At 44.4% G+C, this 16,021-nt stretch overlaps 1 protein-coding gene across 2 annotated transcripts in view; it reads left to right on the plus strand.

Moving 5' to 3' along the window:
- The window catches only part of LOC137534618 (zinc finger protein 79-like), a 111,078-nt gene that overhangs the window by 39,843 nt on the left and 55,214 nt on the right, over window positions 1–16,021 (plus strand). For both annotated transcript variants that reach the window (XM_068256204.1, XM_068256205.1), the window contains exons 3-4: window positions 5,037–5,204; window positions 6,902–6,968. In XM_068256204.1, the coding sequence (XP_068112305.1) occupies window positions 5,037–5,204; window positions 6,902–6,968 (235 nt within the window). The remainder of the gene's footprint in view (window positions 1–5,036; window positions 5,205–6,901; window positions 6,969–16,021) is intronic.

Genomic DNA, 16,021 nt, shown 5'->3' on the forward strand with positions numbered 1-16,021 from the left:
CTAATGGAGTTTCTAGGGAAGAAATTCTGAATGACTTCCCAAAAATTACGAATGCCTCAAATTACATAGTTGATGCGGCAGATGATACAGTAAAGTTGGCAGCCCGAACCACGGCGCTAGTCAACTCGGCTAGAAGGGGAGTATGGGTTAAGACCTGGAATGGGGATACTTCCTCAAAATCTAAGCTTTGTGGTATCCCCTGTGAAGGTAATCTGCTGTTCGGTTCAAAGCTGGACGATACACTAGATCGTACGGCGGATAATAAGAAGAATTTCCCAAGGAAGCGCCCTTTTCAAAATAAGCGGCCATTTCGGGCCCCCGCCAAAAATGAAGCGGATAACAAATCTTCCAGGGGTAGAAGATGGGCCCCTTATAGACAACAAAGACCCCCCAATACCTCTACTAATACCAAAAAGACAAACAAGCAATGACGCCATCATTCCAGTGGGGGGGAGAGTCACCAACTATTTCGAAAAATGGCAACAACTCTTCAGCAATCAGTGGTTACTGAATATAATATTAGAAGGTTACAAAATAGAGTTCGAGCAGCCTCCCCCTCAAAATTTTGTCCTAACCCCTTGTCCAAAGGACCCATCTTTAAGAATAGCCCTTCAATCAGAAATAAGGTCACTTCTTCAGAAAAGGGTAATTCGCCGGGTTCCAGCATGCCAAAAAGAACAGGGATTCTACTCTCCAGTCTTCCTGGTGAGGAAACCTCAGGGAACCTATCGATTTATTCTAAATCTAAAGAAACTAAATCTGAGGGTCAAATACAGAAAGTTCAGGATGGACAATATCCGATCTGTAGTTCATCTCTTACAGAAAGACGACTTCTTGGCATCTCTAGACCTGAAGGATGCATATCTTCATCTGCCAATCCATTTGTCCTGCCAACAATACCTAAGGTTCGCCGTGTGGATGGAAGGAGAGGTGAGACATTTTCAGTTTAATGCCTTACCTTTCGGATTATCTTCAGCTCCATGGCTATTCACCAAGGTTATGTCTGAGGTACTAGCCCTTCTCAGGTTAAAACAGATTAATATTGTCGGTTACCTTGATGATTTTTTATTATGGGGGTCTTCTGAGAAATCCGTTTTTGATCAGATAACTACAACTTTGAGCTTCTTCCAGGATTTGGGTTGGTTGATTAATTGGGAAAAGTCTGCCCTAGTTCCTTTCCAATCCTTAGAGTTTTTGGGTTTCATTATTTCTACTAGAAATGAAAAATTGTTGTTACCTGATAGGAAGATCAGTGCTATTATTGACAATGTTCTCTCGTTTCAGAAATTGAGAAGCATATCGCTAAGAAAGGCCATGGCACTTCTAGGTCTTCTAACTTCTTCCTTTCCGGCAATCCAGTGGGGGCAGTTCCATGCAAGATTCTTACAGATGTGGATACTAAAATCTTGGAACAGGTCTATGACGTCACTGGACAAGAAAATCGTCATTCCACAGAGTATAAAGGCTTCTCTGCTTTGGTGGAAACAGCTGGATCATCTATCTCCAGGTCGTCTGTGGAGTTTTCCTCATCAGAATACAATTACAACCGACGCCAGTTTATGGGGTTGGGGAGCCCACTTCAATTCTCAACCGGCCCAGGGAGCCTGGAGTATGACGATCAGTTCACAGTCATCAAACAACAGAGAACTGCAAGCAGTGTGGCAAGCTTTACTACATTTCGGGCCCCAAATCAAGAAGTCTCATGTGAGGATAAGGACAGACAATCAGAGTGTGGTGGCTTTCCTAAACAGACAAGGGGGTACGAGGAGTCAATCCTTATGGGAAAAGACGAAGAGGATCCTATTTTGGTCAGAAAGGAATCTCTCATCCTTAACAGCGACACACTTAAAAGGAACCTCAAACCAACTGGCAGACTACCTCAGCAGGAAGAGGTTGGATGCGAACGAATGGTCATTAGATCAGGAAATATTCCAGCAGGTGACGTTACAATGGGGCTGCCCAAAAAATAGACTTGTTTGCAAGGAAAGTGAATACGAAATGCCAACAATTTTGTGCCCTGTTTCCAGAAGATCTACCATGGAAAGTAGATGCCTTCTCGATCAATTGGGGGGAAGTAATGATGTATGCATTTCCTCCAGTTCCGTTGCTAGCACGAGTGATAAAGAAGATTATACAGGACAAGGCTCGAGTAATCTTAATAGCTCCACTGTGGCCAAAAAAACCATGGTTCACGTCACTGAGGGCACTAGCAGTAACAGATCCGATAATATTTCCTCCTCTGCCACACTTGCTATCTCAGGGTCCAGTATGGCATCCGAACTTACACATGCTTCACCTTTCAGCTTGGAACCTGAATGGGGCATCCTGAAGTCCAAAGGGTTTTCAGATGAACTATCAGAAACTTTGATACAGAGTAGAAAAAAAGTGACTCGAGAAATATACCAGAAAGCCTGGAGAATATTTAACGATTGGTGTAGGGAAAGATCCTTTAACAATTCATCTCTCAAATCCGTATTGGAATTTCTTCAGTGTGGTTATAAGAAAGGTCTTCGTATCAGCACCCTGAAAGTACAGGTATCTGCTCTTAGTGTGTTTTTAGAAAAACGACTGGCAGAAGAAAATCTAATTGTACGTTTTTTTCAGGCTTTAAAGAGACTTAAGCCAGCAATTAAAACAAAAGTACCTGCTTGGGATTTAAACATTGTTTTACAGGGTTTGTGTGAGGCTCCGTTTGAGCCATTAGCGCAAATTTCGGAAAAATTTCTTACCTTAAAGACCATTTTCCTGCTGGCAATTACTTCAGCCAGGAGAATTGGTAAATTGCAATCACTATCCATTAGAGAGCCTTATTGCACCATTTCAGAGGATAGAATAACATTACGTCCTGATGCAGCCTTTCTACCCAAGGTAGTTTCCTCTTTTCACAGAAATCAGGAGATCTTCCTACCCTCCTTTTGCGAGAATCCTAGTAATGAAAAGGAAAGGAGACTCCATTCCCTTGACGTAAGGAGATGTCTTATACACTACATGGAAAGAACAAGTTCCTGGAGGAAAACTGACGCAATGTTCACCCTTTTTGCTGGAAAACAAAGAGGCAACAAAGCTTCCAAAGCAACGCTGGCACGATGGATAAAACAGGCTATCACATCAGCATATCAGGTTCAAGGAAAGCATTTAATCTCTCCAATCAGAGCTCATTCTACAAGAGCAATATCAACCTCCTGGGCAGAGAGGGCAGGGGCATCTATAGAACAGATATGCAGAGCTGCTACCTGGTCAAGTCAGAACACTTTTGTGAAACATTATCGCCTAAACATCTCGGCTGCAGCAGACTTATCATTTGGAAGGAAGGTGCTGCAGGCAGTGGTCCCTCCCTAGATCCTATATCTTGTACATCGTCTCACCAGGGGTGCTGTCCAATGACGTTCTGGGAAAGACAACTTTACTTACGGTAACGTCTTTTCCAGTAGTCAGAAGGACAGCACCCCTGCAACCCGCCCTTCTTTTCGGTGGAATAATAATTATGTAAGTGAGCATCTATGCGGTCCGTGTCATCTATTATATTAACTGAGTTACTGGTGGTAAGATAGTGGCTTATGTATGGCTGCCAATTTGTTATGCAAATCTTTTCTTTTGCAGTTCCTGTCCACGATTGGGAGGGAGACAAGTCTCACCAGGGGTGCTGTCCTTCTGACTACTGGAAAAGACGTTACCGTAAGTAAAGTTGTCTTTTTTGCCCCACTTTTGGGGGAGAAAAAGCGAGTCTTATAGTTCAAAAAATACAGTATTTTTTGGGTTAAAAACATTATCAATTTGGGTAAACTGGACAATCACTTTCTCCTCCTCCTCTGTTTATTGGGGATATGCTTTATACTGCTAATACTTGTTGTTCCAATGGCTACTGATGTAACACTAGTTATGCTTGCTATTGTGCAGTTTTGTTGCGATGTATATGTGTATCCCCTGCTGGAGTTTTATGTATGTACCTTTGGTAAGATTTTTTTGATCACTAATATAAGAATTGCATACAAATGTTTGGCTGGTGTACGTGTTTCTTTGTATATTATTCAGTGTTTTATATTACACTGCACCCAGGTTTTCTTAGGATTGTGTTGCTAATGTATTCTAAATAATGAATATTTGGGTGTGCAGACCCTAATGTGTGTATATATACTTAAAACATTGTCAAGACACTAATGCTACGTACACACATGCGACAACGATCGTTCGTTGAGGACGACGAACGAACTTTTAATTGACGAAAGAACGACCGAAGTAAAGTTAGTTGTAAAAAGTGTGTAACGATCACACCGTTAGAACGAACGTTACACCACGTAAAAGCACTTAATGCGCCTGCGCATAAAATTGTAAAGTTCCTTGGAGAAAAAGTGAAATACGCATGTCCAGCCTGGTACGAACGATCGTTTCCAACGATGTACCACTTTTGCTAACGATCGTCGGTGGTAAAAATCCGCCAAGACAGAACTTTGTTTTGTAGCGATTTGCCTCGTTCGTCGTTTGCCTTAATAGTCGTTGGTTCGTTTTTTGTAACGATCGTCGTTGGTAAAGATCGGGGAACGATCGTTACAAACGACTTTAGTCGCATGTGTGTACGCACCTTTAGATGGCCATGAACCATTGGCCTGATTAGAAATTACAATGCACCTCTGGAAAGCTCTAGCAGAAACCTGGGTTATCTGCAGAAATCTGGTGGAGAAACCCTGCTTGATAGTGGCCACTGACCACCCTTGTGGAGAATTCTAACTTTTTGTTTCATTTCTGTTGTCATTTACATGATTTGAAAAAAAAACAACACCACAATTAAATATGGCAATCAAATACATTTCCATCTGTTACAATCCATTCCTTACAAGAAACAACTGAAATGTACAATTTATTCATGAAATGCTTGTCATTAATCATTTTGATTCCCAATCAGTTCATTTAATCCTACCGCCTAGAAAACAACTGTATTGTCATGTGGTGGGACACCATTAGTTCGAGCCGTCAACTAAAGTTTACACCGATTCTTCCTTTGTGGTTCCATGTTTGTCATATTTGCACTTTATTTGCAGGATTGCATTGTCATAAAGAAGAATTCGGGGGAGCTTCTGGCATCCGGCAGCCTTCCTAGCGAATCCAACAGCCCCAGCAGATCTCAGACTTCGCCCGACGATAAGCGGAAAAACGATTATAAGATTCTGAGGCTCGCCAACAAGATTATAGAGCTACTAACTGGGGAGGTGAGATCTGATGGGAAGCGAGCATGGGAAAATTTCTCACGTTTCTGATTGTCTGTCTGTTGTACATCTGATTATTCCAGTTAGGGGGCTGCTAAAAGCAGGAATGGAGAGATATCATAAGATACATAGGTATTTAAAGAGGAACCGTACTGACTTATATAGTACAATGTATTACATTATTCAGAATACCCAATTTTTGTTAATTATCCTGTTTTTTCAGCATCAGATACACTTTCTTTACCTATATATTGCTGTATATTGGTTAGTAACTCCGCCCTCCCAGTGATGTTTAGCCTAGGCTATGATGAGGCAAAGTCTTTCTTCTAGTGCATTCTGGGAGACAAGGTGTTTCTGCTCACTTCAGAACACACAACAAACATACGTTCCACAGTGATCCACCTTGCCAGCAATAAATATGTTGCCACCTGTGGTAAATTCAAGAATGTAAATTAGGATGAGGACATATTTTACAATGGACAAACACTGATTAAATAATTTATAAAAATATTGTCATATTCAGTAGTATTCCTCTTTAACTTTAGAAAGCTAAAGTGATCGATCTTGATAGACACAGTTTGTCTGTATAGTCATCTGTCTTCCGTGGATGTCAAACTAGGGGCATCAGGCAGTTGTACATCAGGCAAATGTATATTTTGCATAGGTTTGTTTTGTTTTTCTCCATATTTACTACAGGCACTTTTAGAATCCTTATAATGTCTTAAAAAATTCTAGTTTCTCTGGTTCTTGATCACTTATCTGGGTACTCAGTGCAAAATATAAATAAATCTTTAAACTTTAAAGGTTTATAATTTGCATCCTTGACCTCATCACAGTATTATTGTGTATTTGTAGAGCATTACAGTTACGCACTTCTGTGCTGGATCCCAAATTGTTTATACTGCAAACAATACGGTTTTAGAATGCAAAACACCACAATGGTTTTGCAAATCAAGAGCACTACTTTAAGTGTCAACAAATTGGTCTTGTTAGGTGTTCTAGAATGCTATGGGGACTTTTTGGGTGTATTACCTACAGTACCACTCCATCCCATCCTTTACCAGCATGTCACCGGTAGCTATGTTTAAAGAAAACCTGTACTGAAAATAAGTCAAAATAAGCATACACAAGTCATACTTACCTTCCATGTAGTCTACTCCTCAGTGTCTTTCTCCTGTCCAGCGTCCTATTTGTTCACTATGATCAAGGGAATTTTCCGTCCTCCATTTTGAAAATAGCCATTACCCCATAACAGCTTTCTGGTCAGCACACAGTTAAACTGTAACATCGCCCACTTGAGCCATATGGAAAGATGGACATTACCTGGTACATCAGTTTTCCTATCAGCTATAACTGACAGCAACTGATATATTTCAGATCTGACAAAATATTGTCAGAACTGGATGGGATTATTGTCAGAAGAAAATGGTGAGCTTCTGAGAGGAACGGATGGCAAGGCAACTATGTAATGTTCATTAGAAGTTACCTTATGTGTTTATTTTAAATATTTTTACTCAGTACGGGTTCTCTTTAATAATTTTAGTAAAAATAATGTGCTTGCCATTTTTGGTGCTCCTTTCAGCAGTAGACAAAGCTCTTGGCATCTGCTTAGTGTTCCTCTGCTTAAAACAGCTCTGATAGTATTACTGCATACATTAGGTTCCTGTAAGGTGTCAACTTGCAGTTTGCTTTTCTTGCAGGCATGGGGATGTATAGATGAAGATAAAGATGAAATTATCGAAGTCCACCAGCCCCTTTCATCACCAGGTAATGAATAGACTTTTTGTACTCAGAACTTCCTCTCTGCTCTAAAAGATAAGCCATAGTATAATAACCTTTAAAAACATCTCCTTGTTACATCTTATCGAACTCCTACTGAGATTCAGAAAGAGTTGTTACTTCTTGATATCCTGGGAGCACAGAAAGGGTTAACCTCCTGTGTTTACATATTAGCTCAGAATTTGGCAACTGACAGCTCAAATTACACTAGCTAGACTTATTGCTGAGAAGGGAGAACTAGACAGGCTTTTCTCTATAAACACACACCGGGTGGATAGAGAGTGGCTTTCTCTGTGTTTTCCTTGTCTCCTGTGCAAGAGTCCAGGCTCGCTTTAAAGTGAACATGAAGGGGAAAAAAGTGCCTCTGGTGCCTACCATCGAGCCGGGGGAGGGGAATGGGGGGAAGCCTCTGGACCCTAAAGAGGCTTCCTCAGCAGGGGTGATCCACCGCTTGGGACCCCCCAAACGTCCGCTTGTCGGCACTGCGCACTAGCGGCTCTCTACTTGGGCTCTGGAAATAGCTGAGTCTGATGGGGTCCACTCAGGGGACAATCAGGGGTTAGGTCCTGGGGGTTTCAGGGACCTTCTAGAGGAGATGGGAAAAACACAGAGACACCGAGGCCCATATACAATTAACTTTTTCACCTGAGTTTTCACCTAGAAGAGAATTTTCATCTTCTCTTTAAAATAACTTTTCAGCATTTACAATTGAAAAATTACCCAAAAGTTGGTGGAAAAGTATTATCAAATTTCTGTTGAATATGTTATTGCTTGCTGGTGACTTAAAGGGACTCCGAGCAGTGCAGAAACTATGGAAAGATGCATATCATTTTAAAGCTCTCTTTCCAATGATATATAAACCGCCGCCCTACGCCTTTTAGTTTTCGCTATTTTCGCGATCAAAATTGCTGCCCGACGCGATTTCGATCGCGAAAATAGAGAAAACTAAAAGGCGTAGGGCGACGATTTATGTGTCGTCAGAAAGAGGAGAAAGAGAGCTTCAAAATGCTATCCATCTTTCCATAGTTACATTGTATTACACAGGGCGACTTTTTCTCAAATTCAGCAGCTCCATTCAGCAGAAAAAGTCGCCCTGTGTAATACAATGTAACTATGGAAAGATGGATAGCATTTTGAAGCTCTCTTTCTCCTCTTTCTGACGACACATAAACCGCCGCCCTACGCCTTTTAGTTTTCTCTATTTTCGTGATCGAAATCGCGGCCGCAGCAATTTTGATCGCGAAAATAGCGAAAACTAAAAGGCGTAGGGCCGGCGGTTTATATATCATTGGAAAGAGGAGAAAGAGAGCTTTAAAATGATATGCATCTTTCCATAGTTTCTGCACTGCTCGGAGTCCCTTTAAAATGCATTTTATGACAAGTTGTGAAAATATCACCTGGGTGAAAACTCAGGAGAAAAAGTGAATTGCATATGGACCTGGGTCCCCTTATGGTGTAGTAGGTTAAAGAGAACCTCCAGACTAAAAATACACACAGCACTGAAAAGGCTTGGTGTTTCTTTAACAGTTTCACAGCATCAGAACTTTTTTTTTTTTTTTTTTTTACACAAGCCTCATTTTTAGCTTAGAAGCTAAGCTCCGCCCCATCAAAGAAATCTGCCCTGGCTTTTTCCCCTGATGCTGTGCAAAGCATGATGGGATTTCTGATGTTGTTTTTCTCATTGACTAGCGTGCGCAGCTGGGAGGGGTGATCAGAACACAGGACAGATGGAACTGTGTCTCATGATCCCTGTCACCTCCTTTCAACCAAAAAGATGGCTGCCCCCATGAAATTATAAACATTTGCCTGTTCTTTTAAAAAAGGGTGGCTAAAAGATTATATCATTGATCTATTTTAATTAACATAACTAATGTAACTTAATGACAGTATGTTTGTTTAGGCTGAAGTTCCTCTTTAAGGTACCTTTTTAAATAAGTACAGTAAATCTGTAGAGTGATGGTCACAAACATGGGTTGCAACACTCACTACCACATTGTAATAGCCAGTGAGGAAAACCCATCCTCACTCGTGCTCTTGGGTTCTTCAGCTGGATGGGTCGCGCACCAAAAAATATTGTAGAAAGTTAAAAAACGTAAGAAGTTTAAAAAACTTAAAACAGACCACGCCCCAGTAGAATGGGGGGCTGTAGAACTAGTAAATTAGGGTGGAGGCAGCGCCCCAAAAAATCGTGTACAGTAGTAATCAGTAATAAAAAGAAAGCTTACCTCCAAGTAAGGCCATACGCCTATATATATATGGAGTAAAAGGTAATTTATTGGTCAGACACTAAAAGATAAGGCTTTTCACAGTCTGCTTCCTCAGATCAGTAAAAACAGGTGTCTTGTGTGTAGCAGTTTGTACATCAGGAGCGCCTATCAGGAGTAGCAGTGCTGTAGAATAGAGCAGACGGGTTCGGGCTCAACTATTTTCGCTGAAGCGCAGGCAGGCCACTGTTATTATTTTGCACTGTTCAGGGGTCTCAGGATCCAAAAGGCTTCCCCCTCCTGAGGAAAGTATCCTTTTGTTTTAATTAAGTTGCATATTCTCTACAGCCCTGCTCTAGAAACGAATGACTTTACCAGAGCCAGATTGCTTGGCAGTGCCCTGGGTCCCTCTACATGCCTTGTCCCTGAGCTAGTGTGCTGGGCAGCCCCTGGTCCCTCTGTGTGCCCTGTCCCTGAGCTAGTGTGGGCTGTACCTCTGGTCCCTCTGCATGCCCTGTCCCTGAGCCAGTGTGCTCGGCAGTGCACTAGCCCCTCTGCGTGCCCTGTCCCTGAGCCAGTGTGCTGGGCAGCCCTTGGTCCCTCTGCGTGCCCTTTCACTGAGCCAGTGTGCTCGGCAGTGCCCTAGCCCCTCTGCGTGCCCTGTCCCTGAGCCAGTGTGCTGGGCAGCCCCTGGTCCCTCTGCGTGCCATGTCCCTGAGCTAGTGTGGGCAGTACCTCTGGTCCGTCTGCATGCCCTGTCTCTGAGACAGTGTGCTCGGCAGTGCCCTAGCCCCTCTGCGTGACCTGAGCCAGTGTGCTCGGCAGTGCCCTAGCCCCTCTGCGTGCCCTGTCCCTGAGCCAGTGTGCTGGGCAGCCTTGGATTCCTCTGCGTGCCCTGTCCCTGAGCCAGTGTGCTGGGCAGCCTTGGATTCCTCTGCGTGCCCTGTCCCTGAGCCAGTGTGCTGGGCAGCCTTGGATTCCTCTGCATGCCCTGTCCCTGAGCCAGTGTGCTGGGCAGCCTTGGATTCCTCTGCGTGCCCTGTCCCTGAGCCAGTGTGCTGGGCAGCCTTGGATTCCTCTGCGTGCCCTGTCCCTGAGCCAGTGTGCTGGGCAGCCTTGGATTCCTCTGCGTGCCCTGTCCCTGAGCCAGTGTGCTGGGCAGCCTTGGATTCCTCTGCGTGCCCTGTTCCTGAGCCAGATTGCTGGGCAGTGCCCTGGGTCTCTCTGCGTGCCCTGTTCCTGAGCCAGTGTGCAGCTGTGACAGCCCCTGGTCCCAGCACCCACGTTACATTCAACCAGGAGCACCCCTCCCCACCCCTATAGCAAGCACTCACATGCTACCCAGAACCCGCACCGCTTCCTGCCACATCTGGCACCCATTACTTTTACCCACATATCCAGTACCTGTAGCCAGCCGTGACATGGCACCCAGTACTTACACCTGCACCCACACGATATTCAGTACCTGCATCTAGCCTCAACATGGCACCCAGTACTTACACCTGAACCCACACGATATTCAATACCTGCACCTAGCCTCAACATGGCACCCAGTACTTACATCTGCACCCACATGATATCCAGTACCTGCACCCAGCCTCCACATGGCACCCACTTTCTGCATAAATCGTCACAATACACGCACCCAGAACCATCATGGATCTCCATACATGCACTCACCAACCACACACATAATACCCAATGCCCACCCATAACCAGCACCCAGTGCAGGCATGGCACCAAGTATTTGCACCCATGTAGCACCCAGTAAACGCACCCAGTACTCATACCCAGCCACCATATGGCATACAGTAACTTCACCCCCACCCAAATGACACTTAGTAGTTTCATCTGCATTCAACCTTTACTTGGCACCCAGAATTTAAACCTAGCACCCACATGACATCTAGTACCTGCATCCAGAACGCACATAACACCGAATACCTGCACTCATCACCCACGTAATGACCAATATACCCCATAACCAGCACCCACACCACCCATAACCAGCACCCACACCATCCAGTAATCACATGGCACCAATTTTTCTCCATAGCCTGCACTCCACATGGGATTTAGTATTTCTCATACCTAGCAACTAGCTCCCATATCGCACCCAGTAGCCAGTATCCACATATGCCAGCACCCACATGGCACCAAATAACCATCATGGCTCATACCCAGTACCCAACCATGGTTTGTACCCGTATAGCAACCCAGTACCTAGCCATTATGCACTTAGTTCACACCCATGGTCCAAACCTATATTACATCCAGTACCCACCCACGGTGAACATCCAACCCACATGGCACTCACTACCCACTCAAGCCTTATCAACAGCACCTACATGTGCCCAGTACCCGCCCTTAGCCTGTACCAATTATCACTCATATGGCACCCACTACTGCTTAGCACCATCTGCTGCTCAGTCAGCACCCAATACTGCTTAGCACCCACAGGCAAATTAACATCCAACACTACCTAGCATCTACTACAACTTATCACAAACTAGACCTTGGTACCCACTGCAATATGATACAGACTGTACTTTGGCATCTCAGCACCCACTTGAACTTAACACAAACTGGACCGTAGCATCTTAGCACACACTGCTGCATCTCGAAACTTACTGCAACCTTGTACTTACTGATGCTTTGCACCCAGTGCATATTAGCAACCACTTTCTCTTTGCCTGAAAAGAAGCCTGGGAGCTTATCAAGAGGAACAGAGGTCCCAGTTATATAGGTGATTCTGAGCCTTCATTAGGCTCCGCTGTGCCAACTTAAATAGTGGGCACATATCACTACTGATTCAGAGTGGTGGAACAAAAAAGCTGCCTAACAATAATGGACTTTTGCACGATATTCTAGGGGGTTGAAGGGGGACACAAAATCTGCCGAACACTGCTATAAAGGGGGGGGGGGGGGGCTGGCTAATATTGCTTTCTGGGGGCCGAGAATTACATCCATAATTTTTCATGATTGATTGGTATGCTTTTTAAAATTTGAGCACCCCCCCTTTTGAGGATCCTTTACACGGCCCTGTTCTGATGGAACGGTTAGAATGTTTTGAAGCGAGGTTACCTGAAATCGTTTATGAAATAATCTTTACTTTGCTATGGATCATGCTATATCATATATAGCATTGATAGGAACTGCATTGCACTCTGCTCTTTCTTTGGTACGAGAGTAAATACCAGATATTCTCACAAATACGCCGACCCGTGTATAAGCCAAGGTACCCACTTTTTCCTCAGAAACCAGGAAAGAGTGATTGACTGGTGTATAAGCCCCCTCCACAGTAGCCAGATGTGCCCCCAGTATAAGTCAGCCCCCCTCCCCATAACCTGATATGCCCAAGAGTGATACAGCTGTGTCTCAAGATGCCACTAGATCATAGATATGAGACACAGTGAGTGCCATACAGGAAGAATCCCCGATCATTGCACTGCTGACACGTTGCTTGCATGCTCTGCTCCACAAGCCAGGGGACACAGGTAGTCTTGAGCAGCGCACTCTGCACACTATGTGGCAGGGGATGGGGGGCACTGCAGAAAGTCAGCTGGCAAAAGCCGAATCACTAGTGCACGATCCTTATGCTCCTCTGCCAGTAACAAAACCTGCTCCACCATCCGTTCTGCTCCACTGACTCGCATATAAGCCGAAGTGGTAACTTTTCAGCACACTTTTTGTGCAGAAAAATTAGGCTTATACGCGAGTATATAAGGTAAGCTGCTTTTTGCTAAGCAAACAAAGGGAAAAGCTGACAATGTATTGTTTGTTTTTATGTTTTCTCCCTTTTGCAGATCTCTGTAAACAGGAGTTGATATAAACATCCATACTGGACCCCTTTTTTCTATATTTTTTAACGTTAATATGGGACTACGGCATGTAAGATAGCTATATGGCAAATTTGGAGTTGGCAGACATTTATTGTATGTAACGCCAGATTAAAATTCTGCTTTAAGGCAACATATTATGACATGTAATTGTTTTCACAGGTCCTGTAAATACAAACGCTACCAAGCATCATATTAGGTGGAGATGAGTGGATATATCTTATATTTTACATTTGTTTCTACCTGGGAAGCTCTTCTCCAGTCTCAGTAGGTTGGGGAGCAAGGCCGTGGCAAAATAATAAATAGGAGAACATTAAAAGTTGAAAAATTGCGTTTTATACTGGAAGTTAAAGACTAAGTGCACATTGCTTGTTAAGGTACCCATATACTAGGTCGATTTAATAATACTGTATATACATATACAGCAGATTACAGCAGATACACTGTGATCGAATCTGCTGTGAGATCGCAAATGTTGACTGATCGACAGATTTCCATCCGAAATCGATTGAGTCAGTCGATCTGGCCATGTGAAAAGTTTAGCTCGATTGACGGTGGTTCGGGAGCGTGTTGTTAGCAGCATTCGATTCGGCGACGACCGACGCAGCAATAACATTACCTGTCCACTGGCACGAGTCCCCGGATCTGTACTGTCACTTATTCCGGTGTCTTCTCTTAACTTCCTGTCCCGTCCTGTGAGAAGGCGAAATTCGAACAGTACGGGGCACTCTACTGTTTGAACTTCCGCTTTTCACAGGATGGGACAGGAAATACAGAGGAGGATGCTGGAAGAAGGGACAGCACGGACCTGGGGACTCGCGCCGACGGACAGGTAATATAATTGCTGGGGGTGGCGAAGAAGAGCGGCAGCAGCAATTCCACAGGTTGTGAATCGATTTCATGCTGAAATCAATTCAAAATCTGTGTGCAGTGTATGGGCAGCCATTAGATCCTTCTCTGATCAGATTCGAGCAGAGAAGGCTCTATCTGTTGGTCGATCTGGTGGCAATCAACCAGTGTATGGCAGCCTTTACAGAGGCGCTTAATTTGAATCCTTGTGCAGATTGTTTGATACTCCTCCCTATATTGCCTGATGAAGCTGGGTTGAACCTGCGAAACGCGTTGCATTTCTTTTTGGCGTTCCTAATAAATGTGTTTGACTGTCTGAATCGCAGTTGTTGTCGTGTCTGCTTGAGGGAGGTAAGACCACCACTTCCTCCTTCAATTTTGCCATTTTAAGTTGGTTTTTAAGCTCATTTAATCTAATCTTATACTTTTGGCGCCTCTGTTCATTGTATACAATTTTGAGTCCACCCTTGGTGGAGGGTTGCTACCCTTTCTTCCTGTCTGCAGAGAGCGACTTCTTAATCCTGAGTGGGGTCAGGACAATCTCCCCACCTGCCTTTACAGTGGTTGCCTGCTGGTGACCCTGACTTGTGAGTATTTAGCAATACAAACTTATTGCCACCTTGTCCAGTACGAATTACACTATTGGGGCTCTTGGTGTTCCCTGTTTTTATCTAATCTATTGCAGCACATTTCAGGTATAGTAAAGCAGCCACAAAGCTATACTAATCTGTTCACATGAGCATAGTTTGTCCATAGTTCAGATGATGCTATCTGGGAGGATGGGCCATATGTGCAGACAGCTCTCGCACCTCTTCAGTTGGGGCATGGCATTGAGGCTGCCTACTGAGTCACAACACTGGCTCATAAAGAACAGCCCACTACTCTCCAGATATCCCACTCCCATCAGGCTTTGCACTGTCCCCACAACAAGCCTGAATCCACCATAGTAAAATTCAGCAGCTTTTAATTGCTGCTTCTAGACTCCTGGAGGTGTTAATCTGGTAACAGCTGAGACATTAGGGACAGGGCCGGTTCTAGTAACAGTGGGGCCCCAGGGCAAAATTAACCCAGGGGCCCTCCAACAGACACCCCCCGACCAAAAAGCAGCATTAGGGGCCCATTGTAGCAGCCAAATTTCCCTATTGGGGCCTTTGGCAGTGTAGCATCTCACCTGCCCACCAGCACAGGTGAGGCACTACTCTGCCAAAGACTCTGCAAAGGCCACAGTTAAGGGAGGAGACACCTTAGTCTCTGGGGCCCCTGGGGCAATTGTCCCCTTTACCTCTATGGTAGCACCGGCCCTGATGGGGGAAGCCCTAATTAAATTATTTAGCACTTTGTAGGCAAAGAAGGACAATTGAAGCCCAGAAACAAAACTCCAAGCATGAGATGCTTGTCTATTTTTGTCAATATTTGTCTTTTGGGCTTATAAATGTTCGAAACGTCCAGAATTCTGTTGCCAGTGATTAGTGGCTGCTGAATATACCACATAGGTATCAGATTTTAATGATTCACTGCTGTTATGTTGCAAAGCATGATGGGAGCTGAGTACCGGAGAGTCATGGGTTGCTCCATATGAGCCTGAACTTAGCAGCTCCACCCAGAGGCTACTGTTGTGAATGACCAGCAACCTGAAAACCCTGCGACATTCCTAGTCTGATATAGATGCAGTAGCTGCCTGTTGATTACATACAGTCTCCGCCTCCTTTTTGTTTGCTTTGAAGTAAGAACTTCAGAGATGCTTTAACCCTTTCCAATCCAATTTTACAGTCACCCACGTTCCTCCCTTTCCCCAGTACTTTTTTTTTTTTTTACTGCTGTGTCAGCTAGCGTGCGGTAGATCTGCCCCCATTGCACACACATCAGTGTAATTACTCTGTTACACGCTGCAGCATGGTGTCGGAGGGGATTAAAGATTCAGACTTCGCACAACACTGATCCAGATAGACTGACGTTGTGCCGGACTAGATCTGGAATAGGGTCCCTATCAGGGAGCCCAAATGTGCCCAGGTAATATTAAGGGTCTGATGCTGTAACAGATATCTTCAGAGGTATCCATGTCCCCTCTTCCCCCCCCCCCCCCCCCCCCCCACCGGCGGCCATTTTTCCTGTGTTGGACTGTGTCCGTCATTGGACCTAATCCTGAAAA

The sequence above is a fragment of the Hyperolius riggenbachi genome, chromosome 10 (genome assembly GCF_040937935.1).
Source record: "Hyperolius riggenbachi isolate aHypRig1 chromosome 10, aHypRig1.pri, whole genome shotgun sequence".
NCBI lineage: Eukaryota > Metazoa > Chordata > Amphibia > Anura > Hyperoliidae > Hyperolius > Hyperolius riggenbachi.